Source organism: Acanthopagrus latus, chromosome 20 (genome assembly GCF_904848185.1).
Source record: "Acanthopagrus latus isolate v.2019 chromosome 20, fAcaLat1.1, whole genome shotgun sequence".
Classification (NCBI taxonomy): Eukaryota; Metazoa; Chordata; class Actinopteri; order Spariformes; family Sparidae; genus Acanthopagrus; species Acanthopagrus latus.
The window spans coordinates 15,467,769-15,492,855 of NC_051058.1; the positions used below are offsets into that span (position 1 = coordinate 15,467,769).

The 25,087-nt window shown below is 44.1% G+C and overlaps 1 protein-coding gene across 1 annotated transcript in view; it reads right to left on the bottom strand.

Moving 5' to 3' along the window:
- Positions 1-25,087, bottom strand: part of LOC119010189 (A disintegrin and metalloproteinase with thrombospondin motifs 14) — a 44,346-nt gene that overhangs the window by 14,086 nt on the left and 5,173 nt on the right. The window contains exons 3-7 of the mRNA XM_037082154.1: positions 17,239-17,395; positions 13,491-13,687; positions 7,871-7,954; positions 4,543-4,699; positions 2,152-2,257 (exon numbers count right to left, since the gene is read on the bottom strand). Coding sequence (XP_036938049.1) covers positions 2,152-2,257; positions 4,543-4,699; positions 7,871-7,954; positions 13,491-13,687; positions 17,239-17,395 — 701 coding nt within the window. The remainder of the gene's footprint in view (positions 1-2,151; positions 2,258-4,542; positions 4,700-7,870; positions 7,955-13,490; positions 13,688-17,238; positions 17,396-25,087) is intronic.

Here is a 25,087-nt window from a genome sequence, read left to right on the forward strand (position 1 = left end):
ATGATTGGGAACAGCGTATTAAAAATGACTCGAACATCGATTCAGACAAGAGCGGAGATATTAACTGTGCTGAGTGCTGGCCTCCAATCACTTCATGAACCACCCGCTCTCTTTGCGCAAGAGGACTAATTCATCATTTAGAGGAAGAGGAAGAAGAAGAAATCATCGACCGTTGACATCAGCTGAAAAAAGACAATTTTCTTTCTGTGGGTTCAAATCCTTGTCGAGCCAGACCCTCTCACCCTAAACTTGATCTTGATGATCAGGAATTATTTGCTAACATTCAGTGCATTTCACTTATTTTTCCATTGAAGCAAGTCTGATCTCAAGTACCTTGAAAACGTTTTGCATTTTCTACTTATTTCAAACCTTTGAACACCCGATAAAGCTCCAGACTCAATAAACTTCATTATCTTGCTGTGTGGAAAGATAACTGGACTGGTCGGGTCATATCAAGTCCCTCTCTTGTGGGCAGCATAACTATAATATATCCATCCATCTCCCTTAACCTCTTTGTGGTCACCGAAGGTTAAGCAAAAGGCTGAGAAGGGGTGATCGCCAGGCTGTCACAGAGCTGAAACCTGTGAACTCATTTCACACCTTCTGAAAATATACTGATCTTATTTCACCTGTCGGTGTTTGAACTGAAGAAACCGGAGGAAGCCCAGGCAGACATGAGGACACAGACTGGACCCAGCTGGTCACGTCCGGCTGTGACCTCGGGGTCTGAGTCAGCATGCTAATTAAAAGTTTCTGCGTGAACGAGCGGATGAGAACCCTTCAGATTTTGGAAAAACTTGCACAAGCGCTGGCTGGTGATATTTTGGGAAGCTGGGCTGTGATTCTTTGAAAGGACAGCGAGAACGGAGATAATTAGTATTCACTTTTTAAATCAAAAGTTTTCTTACTGCAAGAGGACTTTGTGAAGTGAAGGAACAAGGGGGTAAAGATGAAGACGCAAAAAAGCCGCTGATTGCTTTTCTTTTCCTGTTTTCACCTTGATAATTTCACTTTTTTAGTTATTATCACAGGTCTTCTCCTACAAATACTTTGATTCCTTAACTTCTGCCGTCAATTTCATCGCATGGTGGAGAAACTCTAAAATGCTGAGCCGCTGTACGAGCACCATCACAGTGCTGGTGTCACCCAGTTCTGTGAAAATGACTCTTTTGATCGATGAGTTGGTCAGGCTCATTGACCTTGTCTCTCAGCGGCGGCGATCGCAGCATGAGGTCTGCTATATGTCCCCCGTGAGCAGGTGGGGCCGGTTCTTCTGTTCCTTTGTGTGCTTTGACAGCCAGTCAAGCCTTCCTGAAATGTTCATGCCACAGTGGGGGCACGGGTCAAACATGCCTCTTCATGAACCTTTAGAGAGATGTTAAATGGACCGGGAGTCATTGATGATGACTCTCTTTATGACCAAATGTTAAATGGAAGGCGAGTGTAAGTTAATTGGCAGAGTGGATATGGCCTGTTGCTACTGAGATGCAGAAAGTATCTGAATACTTACTGTATGTACTTCACTTAGAACTTGAAATAGTTTGGGAAACATGGTTAATTTTCTTTCTCGCTGAGAACGGATGAAGAATTTAATTATGTCTGTACGCTAAGCATGACGCTGCAGCCAGCAGCCGGTTAGCCTAGCCTAGCATCAAGACTGGAGACACACCAGAACTAATACAGCGAATTAAAAGCAGAGAGCATAAACAAGTTGTGCCTCGTTCACACAGAAAATAAAGACTTAAATGGTGGTTCGGTTTTTCTGAATTATTCTACAGTTTCTCATGTTTTGTACCTTCCACGTACAAAAACAAGTGGGGGCGGGGGGGCTGTGGTTACCCTTATAAAGTGGACAATGAGTATATATGTGCATGTATGACACAACAATATATTCTAATACATTGACGTACACATGTGGTATTGATCGGTGTATTAACTCAGTTGTTTGTTTGTTTTTTTCCCTCAAAAAGCTGACTAAGCTCGTGCTGAGGCAGCCAGATGCTTTGTTTTGTTAAGACGACAGGCGCCCTGCCTTTAATTACAGGCTACAGTTACCCGGGCACAAAAAAAAACCAAACATCGGCCCTAATTGGACGCGGCAAGATCCTAAGAGACTCTGCTGGTCGCTTTCATCGTCACGATGTTACTCACACGTGGCCGGTTTCGTGCGCGACCACAAAGGCGGAGGAGAAGCCGTCCTCGTGGTTCAGAGTGCAGCTCCTCAGTGGGTGGCACATCCCTGTCACCGGAGCGTAACCTGGGCAACAGAAAAGACCACACAGCCCTAATAATCAAGAACCAGGAATAAAGGTCAGGGTATTGACGCAGAGCGCTGCTGATCAAGGTGGAAAATGGGCTCTTAATGTGACATCATTGAACTCTGAGGGCTATAGTTAAATGATGTGATTGCGGTGATTTGTGAATGCCCGTGCCTATTTCCAGGGGTCACCTTTGGAGCTCTGATGAAACCTGTGCGTCTATATGGACGTCCTGCTTTTGATCTGATGCAATAGGCTGTTTTGCATGCTGACACACTCAAAATAATCAAAACAAATCTTCAAGGTGAACTCAAAGGGATTTAATGATGCATGAAAATCAAAGGAGTGCGTTCGCTGGAGGTTAATGCGGTGTCAGCCATTCTGTGATGCCAGTTTGGAAAAAAAAACTTGGGAGCTGTTATCTCAAATAAAAGACACCTTTCAGACACCTCAGTTAACGCCTGCGCACAGCAGAAGCGAGTAGAGGGGATCTTAAGGGAGCGCCGGAAGCTCCTTATGTTACAGATTTTTACGGAGCGTCCCCTCAAGAAAGGTGCCAGCATAAACTGAAAGCCCGTGATCTTCATCCCAGCAGCAACATTTTTCACACAGTTCATCAAACTTTTTTAAAAGCAAAGCACAAAACATGAAACATGACTCGATCAAGAGGTGTGCAGCGATTCAGCTTAGTGCGTTTGATTTATGTTCAGAAGCCTGCTGTGTTTTTGTTTTTTTCTCTTTTTCGGCCTTTCTTTTTTTTTTTTACAATAAATGTATCATGCTCTCTGACTGTCCGAAGACCTTTTTTTGGCATGCAGGTAAAAAGCAGAAAAATGCAGCAGAAAAGGACAGCCGGCTGATGACGGGTTATTTTGGTGATGTTTAAAAAAAAAGGAGAAACATCTACAGAAAAGTTATTTCAGTTGTAGCTAAAAAGAGATCATTAGAACACAGGTTTTTAATTTTTTTTAAATGGGTTGATGGTTTCGATTAATAGATGACAACAAAATGGACATGTTTTTTTAAGTGCTGCGAGTGAGACATGAAGCAGTTGTGGAGCACGACTCCCTTTATCTGAGAGGCAGATAAAGGCTACATTCCAGTGAAGAGGTCACTGGGAGCTTTACACATTGAAGCGAAGAGGTGCAGCAGCAGCAGCAGCAGCAGCAGCAGCGAGAGGCAGCAGCAGCTTGGATAAAAAAAAAAAAAAAAGAAAATCAGTTTCTGGAACTGCTGGTGTCACGAGAGGAGGGTGGAGGGGGCGGGGGTGGTTCTCGGTCATCTGTTGGATGAACTCAAACACTGGAAGTCAGCCAGGAGAGCAGATCAGAAACACTGACAGCGCACACGTAAACACGTGTGTGTGCGTGTACGTCTGCGGCTGCTCCTAGAAAATGCGTGGGTCAGATATCTGTGTTTGGATACAGAATCTACCATCTCACGGCTAAACTTTGGCGAGGGAGTGCGATGTCTCCGTGTGACCCTGGGACACAGCGCCCGGGCCCAGCGCAACACACAGCGAGGTGCCTTAGAAACCGGGCCTTGTTTGGAACACAACAGAACGGCAGCTATGGCAACATCCGGAAGGTGTGACAAGCAAACCAGGTAGCCCCGGGGTCGTCCTCAAAACATGACACTTGTGCTTTAGAAAAAAAAAAGAGTTTAAAAATACACACACAGGGTCAACGCAAAGATATTGAACTTGTGCACAGAGGATGCTTGTTTTGTTTCTGGAGAGCAGATTCTCTGGCGGGTTAGGCTGCTCGCTTCAAATGTTTGGGGTTTTTTTTGAAGGGCTGAAAAGAAGAAATACAGCGTGAGGCAAATGCCGGATAATTACACACATGTGTTATTAGGGTTGAGGACTACCTACTTATTATCATTTGTGAGTGGAGTGAAAAAAAATTGTAAAACACTGTTAAAAAACAAGTTAGTTTACATGAATGACAACCTCACAAAACATCCTCCGGTTTTTCTCTACATGCCAAAAACCTTCTTCAACAAGTATCAATCTCAATTTGATTCATATCCAGGGTGGGCGTCAATGTCAAGTCAGCAAGGTTTCGGAGAGCTGCTCGGTAAATTGTTTTCCACTGCAAGGTTGCCGCGGGCACGATTGGGTTCGCGACCTCAGCTGCAGCCTCCGTTTTTTTTTTAAAAAAAACAACTTTTTTCCGTCGAACCTTACCTGGGCAAGACTTGAAGCCAACCCCCCTTTTTTGTGAATGGAAGCAGATACCAGCACTCAGTCTGCACAGGCCTCGATCGAGAGAAAATACAGTACCTTGCATACCTGCGGGACCAAAATCTTGCCTTGTGAGGAAGATGGCGTGGTCGTGGTACTCGGCGTGGTCGGGGTCGCGCCGCTGCTGCGTGTTGGCCCACCGACACACCTGCTCCAGGCTGCGGGATGGGTTGCCACGCTCGATCAGGCTTATAGACTGCGGAAGAAGCACAACGACCGAGGGAGGAAGGGAGGGAGGGAAGGTCAAGTCACTCAAACTGTGAATGGAAATGATTGAGATAGCTCTACTTTTCAGTTCACTCCACAGGGGGAGCCGAAACTTGCCTGATTAAATGAAAGACTTTAAAGTGCTTTTATAACATAAAACAAGGTAAGATTAAGATTAATTATAGTGGGAAAGTTGCAAAGTGGGAAGAAATAACACACTAAAAGCAACACTTGATACATACTGTTCGGCCACTCACGCTCCCACAGACTGTGAAGAAGTTTAATAGTCACAAATCTAATAGCAGCCTTCTGGATTACAGGCATAGCTTTACTGAAGAAATGTTGTGTTGAGAACGTGAAAGCCTTTGAATAAGAGCCTCTATAAATAGCAGTCCAGGTCATTGTGCTGCTTCATAGCCGTCACCATCACCTTTAGGTCCGGGCATTTACTCAAGCATACTATTCACATGGGTCACATTCAGTTTTACCAAAGTCAGGAGAAAAACACACACTGCCCACTTCACTTGACCCAATCAGTCCCTCAGAATGCCATAAGTTCATATATCAATCAATGTGTGTATGCACACAATATGAATGGTATAACAGTATAAATGTAATTTAAAAGTAGGTTAGCACTTCAGAGAGATGTACTGTGAGAACTGGCTAGAAAAAAACAGCAACATCTTAGAGATTACAGGAGAGGCCCACTCATGATGTCACAATAAGAAGTAAGTCATCCAGACCACGAGGAAGCATGGTGGCATATTTCAAAAGGGTGCATTTCACAATGAAAGTCACACAAAACTTTCACCAAGCTGAAACATTTCCTGTGATATCGTTGCTTTTAATCCAGTGCGACTTTTGGGGACTTTTTTACAACACTGCAAATTTCAGTTTGAATCACACTTAATGGAAAAAATATGTGTGTGCATAAATCAAATTCCAAAAAGTCTTGGAGAGCGTTTCTTTCTCCTCTGCTCAGTGTGTCACCACCAGGACCTGATTTTCCCTGCCAACATAAGAAAAAAACGGCCTTGTGTGTGTTTTCTCATGCTGGCACGGAGTGTCGTAGAAATGAGTTACCATCGATTTCCAATTGGAAACCGTTGTTGGAAAACTAAAAACAGCGTGACAACCATGAAGAAGTAATTCTCCTGTTTAGTCTCCCGTGTTATGAAAATCCATCCGGCTCAAAAACCCAGCTGAGGGTGCAGCAATTGACAGCAGTATATGGTAAAGAGTCCAGAGGAGCCGGTGAAACATGTCGTCTTTCATATCTTGACTGCGAGGCCGAGGCGACACATTCAACAAGTTGGAGCTCATCTAATTGGTGCCATGCAAACATACACTCTTTAACATTAGGTCTACCGGCAACATCAGTCAGGTATTTAAATTAACAGGCAGGAAAATAACTCCCACGTCCATCACCGTGCACCATCACAACCTCATATGTCATTACTGCACGTCCTGCAGCCATCTGACGAACAAATTATAAAAGGTGACATTGCCAAACAAAGTGTGAATAGAAAAAACTAATTCGTCATACATGCAGTACAATAGAAATGCAAATAGTGTAGATTTAGGTTGCGTTTCTTCTCACACCTCACTCTCGACTGTATGTCGCTTTACAGTCCTCACATAACACGGGTTATTCAAACAAGCACATCTGCCTCTGAATGTTTAATCATGGCGATAAATATCAGATGGTGTTATTTCTGCCGCTCGCGTATGATTTCCCCCGATGCACCATCAGAACGTCCACCCCTGCTGACAGAGCTAATGAGCAGCAGGCGGCGCCGAGCGGCGTGATTATCAATCACCGTGATGATCTGTTGCGCTCTTCTCGGCTTCACTTGGCTGAGATGAAACTGTTATCAGCATCATCTCCTTTTTTTTTTAGACGTTACATCATCTTTTGTTTGTTATACAGTTTGCCCATCAATCAAACAGTGATCCAGTTGTTACAGCAGGTAATAGAGTAATAATAATACGTTTCTTCTTAGGAGGGAGATACAGTATACGTCAAACTGTGGCACTCCACTTAGCCCTCTGTCGCGAAGGGGTTTGTGGTCGACTTGAAGCGTCTCGTGAGACTTTCAAAATAAAGCGTGCTGACATATTATGACATATTATGACTTTTCAGTTGCCAGGCCCATCCCGGTTCGGTTAGGTTCAGGCACCAAGACATCTTGGTCTGGTTGAGAAAAATATCCTGCTTTGTGTTAAAATGATGTTGGGGCACGTCGCTTGGGTAACTTAGATTAACGGATTCAAGCAACCTAACTCAGACGCAAATCATCATTGACGTTTGGTCACATGTGGGACGCAGTCTCCTTGGGAAAAAAAAAAACTAGACTTGACATGACAGAGCGAAAACGCCCTCTGAGTCAGATCTTTCCTGCTCTTTATACCCCGGAGATGACGCAGGATGGGTAGCTCAAGCATCAAACTTAGAGGCCTATGGCAGCTGACCAGGCTGCTGTATTTAACTGTAGATGTGTCAGGATGAGTTGTTTAGGAAAGCGGGCTCTACAGTGACGGATGAACGTGTCTGAATCTGAAGGTTCAGTCGTGGAAGCTGATTGATTTAGACTTTTTGCGTTAGTTTCACTTTCAGTCAACCTTGGAATTATTGTGAACATGTAGGCCCATTGGAAATCTCGCTCAGGTTCCTCTTATCCCTGAGCCCAACCACAGGAACCATGTTTCTAATTCACATGATGTCAGAGAAATTTAGATTACTGCAGCCATCTGACTGTAATCTAGTCACTTAAATGCATGTGAAAGCAGCGGCTGAGTTCGGCTCAGGTGGACATTTTTTTTTAACTTTCCTGCCAAGAGTGCGATGAGAGTATCAACACCAGTGTTACATCTGTACAGGACATAAGTGGGTGAGCTTGAAACATGGAGAAAAATGAATCTGCCTCTCTGTTATTTCTTTCGATTATCTTTTATTGAGGTGGTGGCAAACTCAGTCCTATTTCTGCCTCCTAACATAATGTCATATATCCTGAATCACCTCCCGTAGGCACGATGCATCAATTACTGTTAAATTATGAATCAACACAGAGCAACTTATATGAAAATATGCCTGTTTTCTAGCACGTCTTTGAAAATGGACCCCTATCTATAGACGATAACAATCTGTGGCATAGCTCACCTGTCGGTACCCGACCATTATCATGCGAACCAGGACGATGTTGATGTTGGTTCCCAGGGATTCGTCGTGGTAGATTTCATCAACCTGAAAGAGAAATTGCAGAAAGGCGGCCGTCATTGACACGAGCGATGACAGAAAACGCCAACGCACTTGATGGTGGCGATCGAGAGCGTATATGACAGTACTGAGGCCGCAATAATAACACAAATGAGGGGGCGTGGCTGAGCATTGATACGAAACACACTGCAGTTGCGTTCATATCTAGTTCCTTGAGTTTCCAAAGGATGCTGAGTGATTCACGTTTTTCAACTGGCATCAAAAGGAAAGGAATGAAAAGTGCAGCGTGGTTCTCAGAGGTCTATTATCTGTTCATTATCTGTGAGACTTTATACCTCATCAAAGGCAGAGAGAAGAAGACGTAAGAGATCTAACAGTCTTTATTCTGGGTTGGAGTTGTGCTGCTCACATCTCTGAAGTGAAGACAAGCAGCAAACACCTGTTTGAAACTGTACACAGCCCATCGGCACGAGATGACGAGATCGCGCTGCTTCCTCAGATTCCGTGTCTGAGGGCAGAGCAGCAGGCCGACGAAAAATGTGGGAGTTTGTGTTTGTTTTTTCATCTCTTCCAGCGAGCCTGCAAAATATGCCGTTAAGTCGTCGCTGGCAGACGTCCAATCAAACCAACGTTGTTATGCAAAAAAAAAAAAGAAAAAGAAGCCTGACCTAGAAATGTGTATCGACTGCTTTTTGGCTTTGTAATAATGCCGTGGCATGCGGATGCTTAACCCCGGGGGCCGTGCTAGGGACCCTGTTCAGTCCCCTCACTGAACGATCTCTACAATACTCCAAGGATGCATAAAGTCAGCTGCTTCACTTTGCGGGTGATAACTACAGCTCAGAGGGAAAAACAAGAGGGGAATATTCCTTTCCCCAGTAAGCCCTTAAGTTTGGACATGACGGTTATGGGTTGTAATTAACGACGCGGCAAACAAACAGGGTGACTCCAGATCGGTAAACACAGAGTCATTTTGCTTCACAAAGTGCCCTCACATTTCCCCACGTGACTTCTGGACTTCTGGAGAAGAAACATGTGTTTTACGACACTTTAAGGGCACGTGGGTGCGACGGAGTCATAAAACATCACTTCAAGTTGAGTTGCACAAGCTTGGAGAGTAATTCATGAAAAACATCTGCGCGTGATTTATCGCCATCTACATCAGTTGTCCTATTGAGATTGTCATGGAGGAGCAGCACTCATTGGCTACTTATGCAATTTCAAACCAACTCATTCATTGCTAATGCTCAAATGCTTCGATGGCAAAATGCATTCGAAGCACTTCAACGGTTTGAATCAGCAAGACAGTTTCTGAGCACAAAACACCAGCGGCCTTACAGAAATAAGGAATGTTTGACTTTAAAAGAAAGTCGATGGTCCAACGGAGAATTTTCATCGAGAAACAGACTATGAGAGAGCTTCAGTTCAGCTGGAAACTAATAATAAAGGATGGATCCTGAATTATTCAGTTTTAAGCTGTTGCTGCTGCAGTTGCTCTGTTCTGTAGTTCGGGGTTAGCACTATTGAAAGTGGAGCGGAGAATATCAGCTGAACATACTGTGAACTGACAGATACCCATTTGCAGAAGTCATTTTTAAGATGTGGCCAGTTTTTGTTCAGAACTGCTACCCGCCGCTCACTTTGCTCTTTTCTGTAGCTATCTTTGGCTGTAGTGACTAGCTGTCGTTAGCTAAGTAGCTCAGTTAGCTGTGGTGCTAGTTGCCCTTCTGGATGAATGGCGTTCACCTGGACCGCGACCTCGGATCACGAAGGGGAGTCACTGCAGGCAACGGGGATCTTAGTTCAGTCATCTCAGTTTTGCAAAAGAGGGAATCTTAAATTCTGATGGTGTAGGATTTCAGTTTTCAGTTTTAGTGAGGAAAATAGGTGTAAAAACATCTCTTTCTTGACATTTTGTGATTTCATTTTGTTAACTTATCAGACAAAGTAGCGAGCCTCACCGCTTGCCAACTTCTCTGAGCTGAAACTACGGGGGCTATCAGACTACAGGTCAGGATGGGCCTGTGCTAGCGGGTTAGCATATTGACGTCAGGAGACATCCCCTCTTTGGCGTACCGGTATCACATTCAGCTGACAATGTTAGCTCATTTGTTGTACAGATTGCACCTTTAAATATACTCAAAAGTAAAGCGGTGTCTTGAAATATTTAGAGCCTGAATACACCGTTATGGCTGACAAATAATTTACAGTCATTTTTACACTTTTTCGGACTGGAAAACAAACTCAAAATCAAAGCGTGTTTAATTATTTTTCTTTTTGGGACCCAAACTATTTCCATTGTGAAAAACAAACGGTGTCTGAATAATAGTTTTTTTGTCTGTGTTTAAATAGCAATTGTTGAAGGGAAGAAGAAAAATGAAGAACTTGAAACCTTTCAAAATTTTGAATGCGAGAGCTTCAACAAGGCTGTTTCGACTGGCAAACCAGCAGCTAAAGTTTCTTTCTCTCTTTGCCCGGAAGTTTCACGAAACCTTTGCTTTTTGATTTCTTGGTTTGAGATGTGGTGTAAAAGCTACAGTTTTAAGCATCCACATTCAGCTTTTGGAATTTGTTCTTGTGCTGGCTAACAAAAGGCAGAAATGCTCACAAAGTTCAAATGTGGTAAACAGAAATACAGAAGAGCCACTCTTTGCTAAGGCATCAGCAAGTGTGTGTCACTCAGCTCTCTCTGGGTAGAAATTATGACCACGCAAGAACAAAAGCTCTGTCACTAAAGAAAGGTATCTTGGCTCGAGTCCAAATTTGCTCTGGGACGCAGGGTTACACCCAAGGCATTTAAGCAAATATTCCATTCACAGAAGCCTATTCAGGTCAATAAATGCTTGAAGGAACACTCAAGTGACCCCGAAGCTCTCCCAGATTTGTTACGAGCTCAAATTCCTTGACTGGTCCATACTGACCTATATACGTGTGTTTATGTTGGCACTGAAACAGAGAAGCTGCTGAAAAATGAGGACAGAACTGAAAAAAAAAAATGGCATCATAGAAGTTCCATGACGATTTTTGTGAACACTGAAGTTGCATATTTTTCTTGACGGGGTCAAAACATTTCGGCGAGTCCTGCCCGAGGGATGGGCCGACCTCACGTTTACCGGGATAATGACAAAGCCAGGAGGAGGGGCCGGAGTCGCACTGTTGCGGGTTGAAAATGAGAGTAGCAGCTGTGGCCTGCCGGCGCTAGGTGTCCCTGGCTTGTGTACAGCATCACATCGACGTGGACAAAACCTGGTCGGCGCTCAAACAACACGGCCATTGTGCGGCAGGCACCTCGGCAGTCACCTTGGCTTCGCGCAGACAGGATGTCCAGTAATCAATCCCTCAGGGAGAGTTTCTCCAGGTGGTACTACACATTCTGCAGCCACGGAGCAGGGATTCAGAGGGATTTGAGTGGGCAGAGCTCTTTCAGACACAGCAAGCCTATGGCTTACGAGTGGAACTAAAGACTTTAGACCCTCATTTGTTTAAACTGCACCTTTCTTTCTGGAAGTTGCGCATTTTCTCATGTCAAATTTCACTTAGCAGGACTGCGAATGTATGAACGTTGAGAAGAAAGAAAACTCATAACTCAGTCGATTTCTACCCTTATAACTTCTGCAAATCCTCCTCCTCCAGCCAGTGACCTGAAACACTCGTAAGTGCTTATCAGAGAGCAGCAGACGCTGAGGACTGACAGCTACAGAGCGCACTCTCGCAGCCACTTCACAGTTTAATCAGCCGAGGTCATTAAAATGAGACATTTTCGCTCTGCTGAAGACATTTGTGGACGGAATGTGAATATAATATCCTAATTGAATAAACACATCATCATGTAAGCACAGCTTGGCAGCACCGCGTGGACCTCTGGCTCTGCTTTCCACGGCCGGCCCCGCGCAGCTCCCACTCAACTTTTCTAATTGGTCTTGTGCAGCTAATCAGACCACCATGCCGGGTCCAAATGGTAACTGTTACAGAGTGAAACCAGCACCCTGTGAAAATCTGACTTGGGGGGATTTGGGCCCGGTAAGCAGATTATGGTGGTAGGAGCTGGTGGAACCCGTAATGAATGAGCTGAGAGTTTCCTTTTTTTTTCTCCCCCTTCGCTCTCATCAGTAATCCATAAACAGCTAGAGAGAGGAGGAGGGAAGGGGTCTGGGAAGAAGTGCGGCGAGGTCTGATATTAGAGAGGGCATGGAGGGAATGAATACCTCCACAGGTGGATAAAAGCAGAGAGAGATCATCAAACTCAGCAACATATTCAATTCAACACAGGATATTTGAAGACATGCATACCATTTTCATAATAAAGCAATTTTTCAAGCATAAATGTTCTAACAGTCTACTTTTGCTGCTTTATGTCTGATATAATGACAGACAATGACAATGAAAGACATTCTTTGGTTTGGCGCAATTTCAAGCCATCATTTTCGACTTATTCCAAATAAATAGATCTGTGGGCGAGAGATAAAGGGGACAAAATGTTGGTATCAGAAGGCGTTCTGGTTTCCATTTGCAGAGAGATCAGTACTGACTGATCACACTTGGGCAGGTTTTGCTTGCGTGCATGTGAACAGTCAATACGGCGAGCAAAAGCGGCAGAAGACATCGGCCGAAATGCAAAAGCTCACAGTCAAACAACGATTAAGCTACTAATTAGTGTTTGTGGATTTATCTGCATTCATATGTAAATATCTGTTTGACGAGATAAGACGAAATGCCGTCTAGACATCTGAAGTCGCTAATCTGACTGTAAACAACGAGTGGCACACAGAAGATGACGTCGAGGCCCAAAATATCCGTTATCAGAGGCAGAAGAAGTACCATTAAAAGTTGTAGTGCAGAACCACAGTGCAGACATACTCTGTTAGAAGTGCATTTAAGTTTTTACTTAAAGATGCAGTATGTAAGACTTGGCCACCTGTTGAATTCATATTTTAAACAAAAAGGGGGGCAGCATATCACCAGAATAACTTCTAACTGCTGCTGACTGTGGCTACAATAAGCTAGTTAGCTCAGTTAGCCGTGCGGCTAGCAGCCCGGACTGGGAGCGCAGAGCACCGTGGAGGTGTTGGTGTTTACGGCGCTGTGAGAAGGATAGCCCGCAGCTAGCTGGTTAGCATGCTAGCTTCAGCCCATATCTCTTTAACACAATATGCAGACGTCATAGCCAGTATTTTCCGGTGTAATTTTTACTCTTTGCACTTTTAAGTAAAAGTGCAAACGTATGAGAAATGTATTAATTGTGTTTCTCACTTTAATGTTAAAGCAGCTAAAAGTTGTTTAACTACTTTATCAAAGGAATCCGCAAAGTTACTGATCATTTAAGTTTTCAAATATATTTAGTGAGGTAAAGAGTACAACATTTGCCTAAAAAATGTATTGGAGCAGAACAAAGTAACGGCAAACGGAAATAATCGAGTTTGTACTCAAAATTGTACTGACGTCCTGTAGTTAAGTAAAAGTACTTAGTTACTTTTCATGTCATGTTGGGATAAACAAACAAACATAAACACAAACAAGCAGCAGGTGGTAAGCATGTCAACCAAAAAACCCGAACAGGACTTACTATGTTCATGAGCGTGAGGACGTAATTCTGCACGTGCTCTTTGCCGTGGAAACGCACCACCGAGTCGTCCACCGCCAGCAGCACCTCGATGTTGTAGTCGTCTTTCTTGGCGTGCCTCCTCTTGCGCTCGGACTCAGACAGTTTATGTTCGACAAGATCCAGAGCCGCAGGGAGGTTCGCGATCCCAAAGTCTGCAACTGCAAAACACAGCCGGAACATTAACAAGTCAGTTTAGGACTGCGGTGCTATTACTTCTCAAGTTTCAGCCTCTGTGAAGTGAAATTCAGAGTGTCTGTGTCAAAACCGACATCAAAATATCTCGGGATGCTCAGGATAAAATCCTGAAAGGCCTGTGCACTCTAGTCAAAATATTCCTCTTAGACTCATAAATGGTTGGCCAACTGAGTCCAGAGTGTATTTCCTCTCCACTCCACATTCCACCAAACTATAATATGTGCATTCAGAGCACGAATCCCAGCTGAGTCATGCCAACTCCAAACAACACACTGAAGCACTCCAGCTGTTTTCTGCCATAGTCCTGGACACTATCTTGTCCATCTATGTCTGTGTCTGACAGGGTTGAAACACTTACTGAAAAATATAAATTGTGTCACATCTATAGATTCGCACCGGCAGAGGCTGTGAGGTGGAAAGGGTCTCTTGAGAAAATAAAGTGTCGTCAGAGACACACGCTCCTGAAAAAACTGAAAATTGAAATGCAATCATGCGTGAGAACAGTGCAGAGGCATGAAAGGAAAGGTCTCAGAGGGAGTGTCATCACTTTCAAGAGCACACAACAGAAACAGAGAAAGCGTTTGTTTTTGGAGCTTTTTTTTTTAAAAATGGCACGCAATCAGTGTCAAGATTCGGACATGCAAACATACATCTATGGTGGGTAATAACATGTCTGGCTGAAACTGCCTTACTTGAACATTCATGGCATATTAAGCTTGAAGCGATGAATTACTGCAATTATTTGCAGAGGCGGTGATTAAAGCCTTTCCAATATAAATGGACACACACATTTTCTGATGCATTCAAGAAAATCCCATCGGCACAAAGCTGCAAAGGGCAAATAAGTGATAAATTCAGTCTACAGAGCAGCAGCTTATTTTTGAAACTCATAACAAGTAACAGACAAAGGCCACAAAGATGACAACCGCAATAACAGGAGAAACTTCAGTAAACCAATTAGGTGTTTGCAAAGCTGTAAAACTTTAAATGCAGTGGTAAGGTTATTCTAGAGACTACTGTTGATGTTGTCTACTGATATACGCTCTGGCCCATCACAGACACATCGGTATTGGTGTATAGCAGGTTTGATGTGGCAGTCTGTCTTCAGGGTGTCGAGCATACACCAGTAATATTACTTGACCGTCATTATATGGAGAACCTGATAATGCTAATGAGGGAAAAGGAAAGTCGGGCACCTCACTGAGAAGTTGTAGGTGTGCAAACTGCAAACTGATCTGTAGTCAGCAAATGCAGAAAATGACCACGGTCTGCTCTGAAGACACATTGTTGAGTGCAAAACTCACTGAACACATTCTCCTGCGACCAGCCTACTTCAAAATAAGAGTCAGCTTGTTAACCAGTTAAATGCTTTTAATGTGTAGCAGTAAGAAATGTTGGGTTTGCATTTGCAACAACTTAATAACACAGTGCTTTTACAGATAGTGTGCATCCTTTCTTGTGAAGAGCTGGTGTACCAGGGATTACTGGTGTTGTCATGAACATATCAGCCGACCGGAACAGTCTGTCACCGCAGACACCCTAACATACTTGTTGCCCGATATGCATCGATATGAAAACTTTCTTTTTTGGATTCTTGGTGATATATTGATGATGGAATTGTTTCTTACGTGTTGTTGTGGAAAATAGCCACATCACCTTTACCGGGAGGCTGGCTCTGGGCCGGAGGGAGATAAAGGCACAAAACCCCACAAGCAACACTGTGAAAAGCCTTCAAACAATCAAGCGTGTGATTATTTGGTACAAGGACACAAATGCAGGACTGTCACACTGCTCCCCTTCAATGAACATCTTTCTAATGAGAGTCGACAACTGAGGTATTACAAACAGTGAATGTGAAAGGGTAAACAACAACAACAACATGGCACCAATATTCCAATGCCAAAGTGATCCCTCACCTGACACCTGCATCTCTTCACAAAAGGAAGCATGCTGCTCGAAAATGAACCAAACCCATTTCATATGCACAGTGAAATCAAAAAGTAGACAGGCTTGGAAAATGTGAATGAACGACTTGATTGGAATTGTTGTAGAGGCTGCGACGTAAAATGAAAAAGACTCGCTCGACAGTTTTACGGGCGCTGGGAAATGGAGTGGATCAGTGGGTGATTCTTCCACCAGATGCTCGAGCTATTGTTGTAGCGAGGGAAGAAGGAACAGAAGAGGAATTCATGATGGAGGTGGGTCGTTTGACTCCGATGGGAAGGTCACTCCTCCCTCCCTCCCTCCCTTCTCACCTACTACCCCACCTTCCCCCTGTCCCCAGTACTACCGCTTGAGCCCGGCATTCCTCGCATTACCAGCTGGGTTGGGGAGCACTGCCTCTGCCGTCGAGCCTAATAAACACAGAGGAGTGATGGGAGTTTAAAAGCTGCAGAGTCCTAGCACCAGACTACAAGCTACAGGGTGAAGTGGAGATATTTTGCCCATAATCTCGTGTACTTATTCCTTGAATTGCTAAATTTAGGTGTAGTCCTCACACCGCTGCATGTGTTGTGGAAACAATCATTGTCACAGCTTTGCATATAATACTTTTTTTTTCTCATTCTCGTTTATTGTATGTGTGTTTTCTAGGTTTTTTTTGTGTTGTCTTTAGCCTTTTTTTTCACCAGCCTGATTTTCCCTCCACACCTGCTTTGCCTCACTACACCTGTACCAGTATCCCCTCGCTAATTTAGTTTATATTTAAGTTCAGTCTTTAGTTCAGTCATTGTTGAGTCATCTGCTTAGTGTCTCCGTCTTAGTGTTTTAGTAGGGACCGAGGTTACAGCTTCATCCATTACACTCCCCGCCTGCCATCTCCTGCTCGTCAGTCCACCTTTCTCTGCTTAAACGTGGACAAAGTTTTCCAAAATGCAGTGTTCTACATATAAATAGAGACAACATGGCAAAAAAAAAAAAATGTTACTATGGATGCTTTTTCTTGTTTTAATTCACAGCAGACACCTTTATCCCTCTACACTGGATGGGAGCTCATATGCCCGCCCTAAAGCCTATAACAGTTAATGAGTGATAGTGTAGATAAGACAACCATGCTGTCTTCTTTCGCCTCTCTCCTGAGCCACTCCCACACTGGCCTCCAGATGACAGTAGCATCATGCCGCCAATGAGGTTTTGAATCCAGCAAAATGTGGTTTATTACATTTTTCTGAGGCCTGAAGGTGGAAATATTGTATACATTCTCTGTTTTAGGATACTTGTACATACATTTCCAACTAAATGCTGTGACATAAAGGAAAATCACACTGGAGTTGTAGTAAAAACAGCAAAACCACTTGTGCTTTAAATACAGTTGAACCTCTGTCTGTCTCACGGCACCGTATTCTACTTTACTATCGTACAGTCCTTGCTGTTATGAACCTCCTGTGTGCACTTACTCACACGTAGACACCCACGCACCCACACACAGTCAAAACACACACACACACACACAACCGCACACGGTGCTTTATGTTTCCACTGACATCACTGCTGCTGCTGCTGCTCCTTTGCCTACCTTCATTGTGGAGGTCCTCCCTCCGCTGGCCCGTCTCCCGTTTGATGGCCGACCTGCGGTAAACCACGTGGACACGCCCCTTCACTTCCACGTCCTGCTGGCCCTTCTCGAGGGGCTCGATGAAAAACTCCCCATTATCAGTCCGGATCAGACCTGCCTGGAAAAAAAAAAAAAAGAGAGAGAGGGTTTCAAATGAGTGCGTCCCTCCCGCTTCAAAGGATGGTAATTCAACTGGAGCCGGTAATTATAGTGTGCCTGATCAATTGGGAGACTTCAAGAAGGGCTGGATGTGGGGGAATGACGCAGGTAGGCACAACTCGGGGGCCCTTCACCAGAGACCTTCACCGAGATGCATCGAGTGCCAACATGATTTCACACTGTACGAGTAGCAATGTCTCAATCCAGCCGCACATTTCCATCTGACTCATATCTTCAAAGAAAACCTCTGAGCGGGATATAAGCTCCGACGTGGGGACGGAGAACTCAAAGCCTGCGGACTTTTCTTAATTTACCTTCTTTCATCCTTTCCGGTGCGCTCTGCCAGATACTGTATATCTCTGTGTTGTACATAATGTTCTTTCACCTCAAGATAATGATCTAAAATTGGTTCATATTCATCAAACAGGTTGTTCATGCTTTAATCTACTCTCAGCTTGATTATCGTACTGCACAGATGGAGCTGCCTCCACCATCTACAGTTCACACAGAATGCTGCTGCTCGACTCATCCGACAATAAGGTATGACCACATCCCCCTCGTGCTTGCCTTCCAGCGTGGGCTTCTCATTAACTTTAGAATGGATTTAAGAATTGTATTACTTTTACCTTTTAAACTCTACAATAGACTGACGGAGCCTCCTGGTTGTCCCAGGTCATAGACACAAAGGGTGACTGGACATTTTTCCATCTGAGCCCCCAAATTATAGAACTCTACTATAGAAGCCAAAAGGAAAATGTCCTTCCTGCCAGCAGACATAAACATGTTGACATAATCGCGTTCAACCATCAATGTAAAATTGCAGCCCAGGACCCTGAAATGTCACCAGAGATCCAACAAACGCTGTGACAATCTGTTCCAAGCTCCTTCACACTACATGTGACTGTGACAGAGGAATCCAGGTGATCAACAAAGTGGTTCATCTCAGAGAAACTTAGCACAGGCAGTGATTGAATATAAGTACTGCACTGCTGTATGTGCCTGAATGTGTATTATATACAGTACGTCTTGTGCTCAGTTGAGTATTTTTTCAAATTACTTGGCACTTTATAATTTCACTCCACCACATTTTTCGGACAATATTGTACCTTTTAATCTACTGCATCTATTTCATACTTCAGTTCCGAGTTACTTTGCAGATTTGCAGACAAAGGAGGCAATCGGAGCAGGTAACTGGACAGCTGGCACAGTTTTTACATACTTTTCTGCTCTACTTTTGATAAGGCCATTTATTGACAGATTATTACTTCCGTGTATTCATTATTAGATCAGAATTTTACTCAAGGACAATTCATATGTGTGTGACTTTCACTTTTCCTGAAGTAATAGCTTATCCGAGTGCTGGACTATGTCAAACTATGTCAGGGCCACTTTGTTTCTAAATGCTCTCACAGACATTTTTGGCATTTGCTTTCAGTCTGCATATTTGCTGATAACTAAATGTCTGTGTAACATATTTGTGGCCCACACAGTCGTTTCCTCCAACACAACATCAGCTAGTTTCCTAATAAACCCAATGACTGATACAGTGCTGTTGGTCTTTGGTCAGTGAGCCTTCCAGATACGTTACTTTTATAACAATGTGATGCGAGGTATAGTTCCTGTTGATACGTCGAGGGAGGTGTTCACCATGGCGGGTACTGGTTGAGAAGTAGTCCGGGGGGGAGGGTGAAGGTGGGTATGTGTGTGTAATCTGGTACATCACAGCGCAAGACTGTCAGAAAATTAGCGACAGACAAGGACTTGTTTAGAGAACTAGGAAATTAGTCACATTGTTTTGCTGCTTCATCAGCGACGCCTCAACCACGGGTTAGCTTTTGCCACTGTGAGGAAATAAATCTAAGCTGAGATGAGCCATCAAACACACATTGCCTAATCGCCCATTCTGTCTTCGTCCGCCAAACAGCGGACAGTCAAAGTTAGCGACTAGCTGGTGAACATAGTGGAGCATGTATCAGTTTAAGAGCCAGGAGTTTCCCCCCAGGCTTTGGTGGAGACCAAAAGCAGAGCTAAAAATTCACAAGGTTGTGGTTACTTCAGTGGGTTTACAGCTAGTCTGGCGAACAAAGCCGTGGGTGCATCAAATCTTAAACTCCATGTTACAGTATTGCTTTTTCCAAGTCAGAGCGCTGGACTCTATTGTTCACTGGGTCTGAAAAACCTCTCTGCTTTGCCTGCTGTGTTAATGAAAAGTCACGTATGCCACCAAGCTGCAGGTAAACAAAGGGGGAGTTCTATGATGCGCAAACGATCAATGGAATGGTGTTTCGTGCAAAGCTGCCACCTCCATCAATAATGCTTTGTTGGGTTGCGGGAGGACATCGGCTATCTCGGCTCGCGCTCAGCAAGAAGGAATCACGCAAGCACAAAGAAGGTTTTAAAAGTGTTTGTTAAAAATCTTGTTGTGAGATTTATTGGCGGATGAATTGGTGTGACAGTGTTCAAATCCACCCAGAGAACATTGCATCCTCATGTTTCCTGTCCCACTCTGCCATGTGCTGTGTCTAATAAGGGGAAAAAAAACCAGAAACAAGAAACACACATTTCCTGTCATCGCGGGCTGGATCCAGACGTGATAATTGAAAGGCTCTGAAGGTACCAACTTCTAATTGTTAATTGAGCGAGAGCATTAGCAATTTGACCTTAGTGAGTCATAAGCAATGACACATCCCCTACTAATGAACAGGTTTGAAGTGCACGCATTGCTGTCTTGTTCTCTATTAAACTTAATAGGCACAAAATGCTCTCTGAACACACGCTGAACAGTGTGACATGACGTTTCTCGTATTCCTACCAAGAAAAAAAAAAAAGAAATCCATCCAGCCTATCATTATGCTCGTGAAGAAGGCACACCAACAAGATTTTGGCAAGAATGTGTGTATTTACAGCTGCAAAAAGAAATCTAAATACAGTGCAGCAAAGAGAAAATTGTGCCTAAGAAAAAAAAAAAAACTTAAAAAAAAAAAAAAAACCCTCAGGACTTGGGAGTAACAACACAAACGCTGTGAACTGAAGGCCGGACATGTGACAGTGAGGGCAAAGAGGAGTGAAGGAATCCGTCCAGCCCCCTGACCAGGAAATGCCAAGTAAGACATGCTCGAATACTTCCTCTGTGGTCTCTTATTTCAGCAGTGGGAGGAAAGTGAAGCCGGGGTCTGTGAGGGGAGAGAGCGGCAGCATCTGGAAGGGCCCAAAGAGGAACCAAATGTAAACATGTGTACACTGCACGGTGGAGTCTGGGGCTAAAAGGGTGTAGGTTTGCTGTCAGACGAGGAGGAGATATCAGATTGTTGGATTTTCATCGTCACTGCCTCAATTGATGCGTTATTAATGGCTTCGTCCCAGATAAATTTACATTTAGATTAAGTAATTAAGACCTGGCAACGATGATGTATCAGGTCCTTTATTGTTAAAAATTCATTATTGTGTCAGGAATGCTCATTTAGAGTTGAAACAATATAAATTAACATTAAATCAACAGAGAATGTTTGATTAATGCTCATTTATCAAGGAAGATGTCCAAATATTGTCTGAGTTCCAGCCACTGAAATGTGAGGATTTGCTGCCTTTATCAGTTTAATATCACTATAAATTGAATATCCTTAGCAGCTTTTAGACTGTTGGTCTGGCAACAAAAGCATTCTGAGGACGTCACTGTGAGCGTCAGAATAAATTTGCTGACATATTAAAGGCAAACCGTTCACTGATTAATTAAAAATAACATATTTGCAAAGTATGACAACACTTTCACCTGTGAATCAATACATAAATGTCATAATTAGGCCATTGTTTTAGCCACACTCATTAGCCAGTCAGTCACTGTTGGTGACGGTCTGTAGTCCTGGTTGTTGCGGTGTGTCCTGAACCATCTGCGCTAGTCGGCGCCTGTAAGTTGCCTTTTTGGCCGACTGAACATGCTGAGTCTGCAGTGAGAGAAATGCATTCAAGTGCAGAGACGAAGTCGGCCTGTGTCACCGCTCGCTCTTTCACTGCGGGCATGTTAGCATGCTGACGTCAACATCTAGCTCAAAGAGCCTCTCAGAGTCGACAGCGTGGCTTCAGACTCTTGTTGCAGAGCGTCTCTCATTTGGATAGCGACAGTTGGTCAGTAGGAGGCACCTGAACCTAAACAACGACTGTAAAACAGTTCAACTGGAGACATGTTACCTCGACTCCAGAGCAAATTGCACCCTTGGAGTGGCTTGAATCTCCTCTCCTCTCGGCGTCAAAGCCAATATCTCCCTTTTCTTTTGGATCTTCTCATAACAACGAGCTAAGTGAGAGCTTTTGCTTTTGCCACATTTATAGTTCTTCAGATGTCACATTGTGATACTTAAAAACTGAGAAATTTGCTTTTTTTAAGCCAAGAGCAGCTGTGATCGTAGTGGCTACCGAGGTCGGTCCACATGGTGTGACTGGAATAATTGTGAGAACTGAAAAGCTCAGCAGAGGCCGCAAATTATATCAAGCGCGAGCTTCGGCCAGCTTCCTGCCTCTGCACTTACAAGCGCCCTGAAGTCGAGGCAACGAGGCATCCAGCAGTGTCACACCTTAAAAGAAAAGGCAAACACAACTAAACCTTGAGCTCACCAGTGCACTAAATTCCACACGTCGGTAAGAGCAACTTTGAAGGTGGATATTTACTGTATGTAATTTCAGGGAGCACTCTTTCTGCTCTCCAGACCAGCAGTTGGGAGTCCGTCAGCTGCTTAGTGCAGCACAAGCACACAGGCAGGAAACAAATGAGCTGAATTATAAATAGATTGATACTTGATTTCTGGGGCTGATGCCAAAACCAAGAGCAGGATTTAAAAAAAAACAAAACAACTCCGATATCAATCTATTGGCCTACATGGACAGTTTTTTGCATTGATCCCTCAAATTTGTTTGAGACATGAATTGTTTATATTATGGCATCGTTGCACTGAAATAGTGAACTTTACTAGGAGTTACTGGGAAAACATCTTTTCCTGGATTATAATTCCCCCCCCCCAAAAAGTTGTAATATCGCCAAAACGTGCAAATACCAATATTTCTGTGATAGACTATCGGCCGATAATATGTGCGGCTCTGCTTATTACATTTATAATTTCAGATTTAGACGTGAGCAGGTATTCATTTCAAACTGCACGCTGCCCCAGAAATCCCCATCAATAATGTAGGGCAGCCCGCGGAGCCTGAGAGGCGATATTCAGGGCAAATAAAGACTACAAACAACGCCGCCTAACCCGCTTGTTGCGTTGGTGTGCACGGTGTTGATTGAGAGCATCTCAAATAAACGCCGTTATGAACTCCGATCTACACTTCGATGGCTGTAAAGTTGGAAAATAAGTTCAGAGGGACTCGAGAAGGAAAATTCATGTGAAACTTCACAATGTACTAAGTGAGACAGCATGTCTACTGAGGAAGGGCCTGGTAGAAATGACATCCTTGCTTTCAGAGATGACAGGTTCTTAGAGCACAATACACATGACTAGAAAGGTGGCAGACAGACAGTGTCAGGACACACCACTGTTATTAAACCTCTGTGACGCACAACAAACCTGACAGTCTTCTGAGGTAAGAGGCATCTCTCAACGCGCACGATTCGAAAACACAATCTAAAAACGGAACAGAGAGCTGCCCGCGGGCGACCGATGCTCGTGCTGCAACGTGCAAAGCAAAAAAAAATCAAAGTCTGGCTGTCACTCCGGGAGCGTAACCTGTAATTTGCGGCAGATTGATTAGAAACATGCAGTTTTTCGCCCGCAGGCACGCTCTTTTGTTGATCCTCAAATGAGTGACAGAGGCGGAGAGAGCATAAAAAAAAAGGTAATCCACCATCTAGCGACTGAGAGCAGAGCGTGCACAGTTACTGTCGCGAGGTCATTTGGTTTACTGTGGGAAATTTACTAACAAAATAACAAAATCGAGGCAGAAGTGACGCTTCAGACTTCATGCTCGCAAGACCAGGACAGAAACGGACACGTTGGTGATTTTGCCTCTGAGGTTAAACCGGGATAGATCAATAAGGCGGTGAGCGAGTCGCGGCTGAGCGGCGCTGGTCTCAGCAGAGTCTCTTTTTATTTTTCGAATCAGCTTTCACGTCTCACTGTGCAAGGCCACAAAAGGCAAGCGCGGCCGGTGATCAAGAGAAAAAATGGGCACATAATCACGACACTCATCTGCATAGGACTGACATCAGAGGGGAGAGAAATTACTCTCATTTAGCCGTTAAGAGGAGCACTCCATTTAAGTGGAAGATTAGCTGCAATCAGCTGCTAATTGGTTTTCATAACATGCTCAGCGTTAATAGCAGCAAGTGTGGTTGTCGAAGAAGTGGTCGTAGTGATAGTAGTGACTCAAATGGGTGGTTGTGAAAGTGCTGTTGGTAGTAGTAACAGTGGTGGTGGCAGATTCTTGTAGTAGCAGAAGAAGAGGAAGAATTATTGTGGAAACGATTTTCTTGAGAATTTTTCTATTCTGTTATGTAATAATGTGATTTGTGATATCGATGCAATCACAAATCATGATGTGACTAGTGGCGTGTGTGTGTGTGCGCGCGTTTGAATGTTGCGCATGTTTAGACAGCTACATACTGTAGCTGCCGCAAATAGACTGCAGATTAGACTGAGAGCAAATAAATCACATCAGGGGTCCGGGGGACATGGGGCCTCTCCTGATGGGGCTCTTACTCTTAATTCAGCGCTGTTACCTCGGTGCCAGCGGAGCACTGGCACACCGGAGGGTTCTGGAATACTGGATCGTCCCTGCACGGAACTCCTGCAAACTTTCATGAATAGAACAATTTACGCAAGCACTTTTCCATCTTTTTTTCCATGGATGGAAACCCCCCCCCCCAACCCCCCAACCCCCCAAAAATGCCAACCGACTGCCGACTGTTGCTAGGTGTCTCTCTCTCTTTTTAAACCGATGGGGCACAGAAATAGCGCTCTTCCGTCTGCGGTTATCCGGCACTCGTGTTTCCATCACACATGTAATTCAATCACCCCGTCATCTGCGCTAATTCCCAACACATGAGCCGTGCCGGTGTAATCATAGCCATCACTCGTCGCTCCGCAACAATAGTTCACGCACGTCCGGGAGCGCCCCAGCTGTTGCCATCTCGCAAGAGCTACAGCTGGCGTGGGAGATATAACGCTGACACGCAGGTCAATCGCATATGAATTGTGTTGAAAAATGAAATTGAAAGTCTGTTTTAGAACGTCGCTTTGTCAGTCACGTTTCCTCACAACCCGTCAGTCGACTGTCAGTTAGTGCTGTGAAGCCAAATGCATCCACAAAAAGATATCAGATTCATGTGCAGCTTTACTGTATGCATGTCTTGTCTGTTATGAGCTTTGAATGCCATTAATGGTGATGGCAGAGGACAAGTTAATGTTAATCTGTAGCCGTGGGTGTCACGCCACGCTGCTGGGGATTCTCCCCCCCCCCCGTGTGTGTGCGGCCTCGCTGCAGAAAGCTTATCTCGAGAATTCAGTCGCATAGAAGCGGCTGGAAGCTGCGACGGCCGCTGGTGTGTTCTCAAGCATTTCCAGGAATGCTATAGGACTAAAAACCAAAATACATTAGCTCCAATACAGCATGTATCTGTTCTCCCTTATACCTACACTTGAAGATGGAGTGCTGGTAG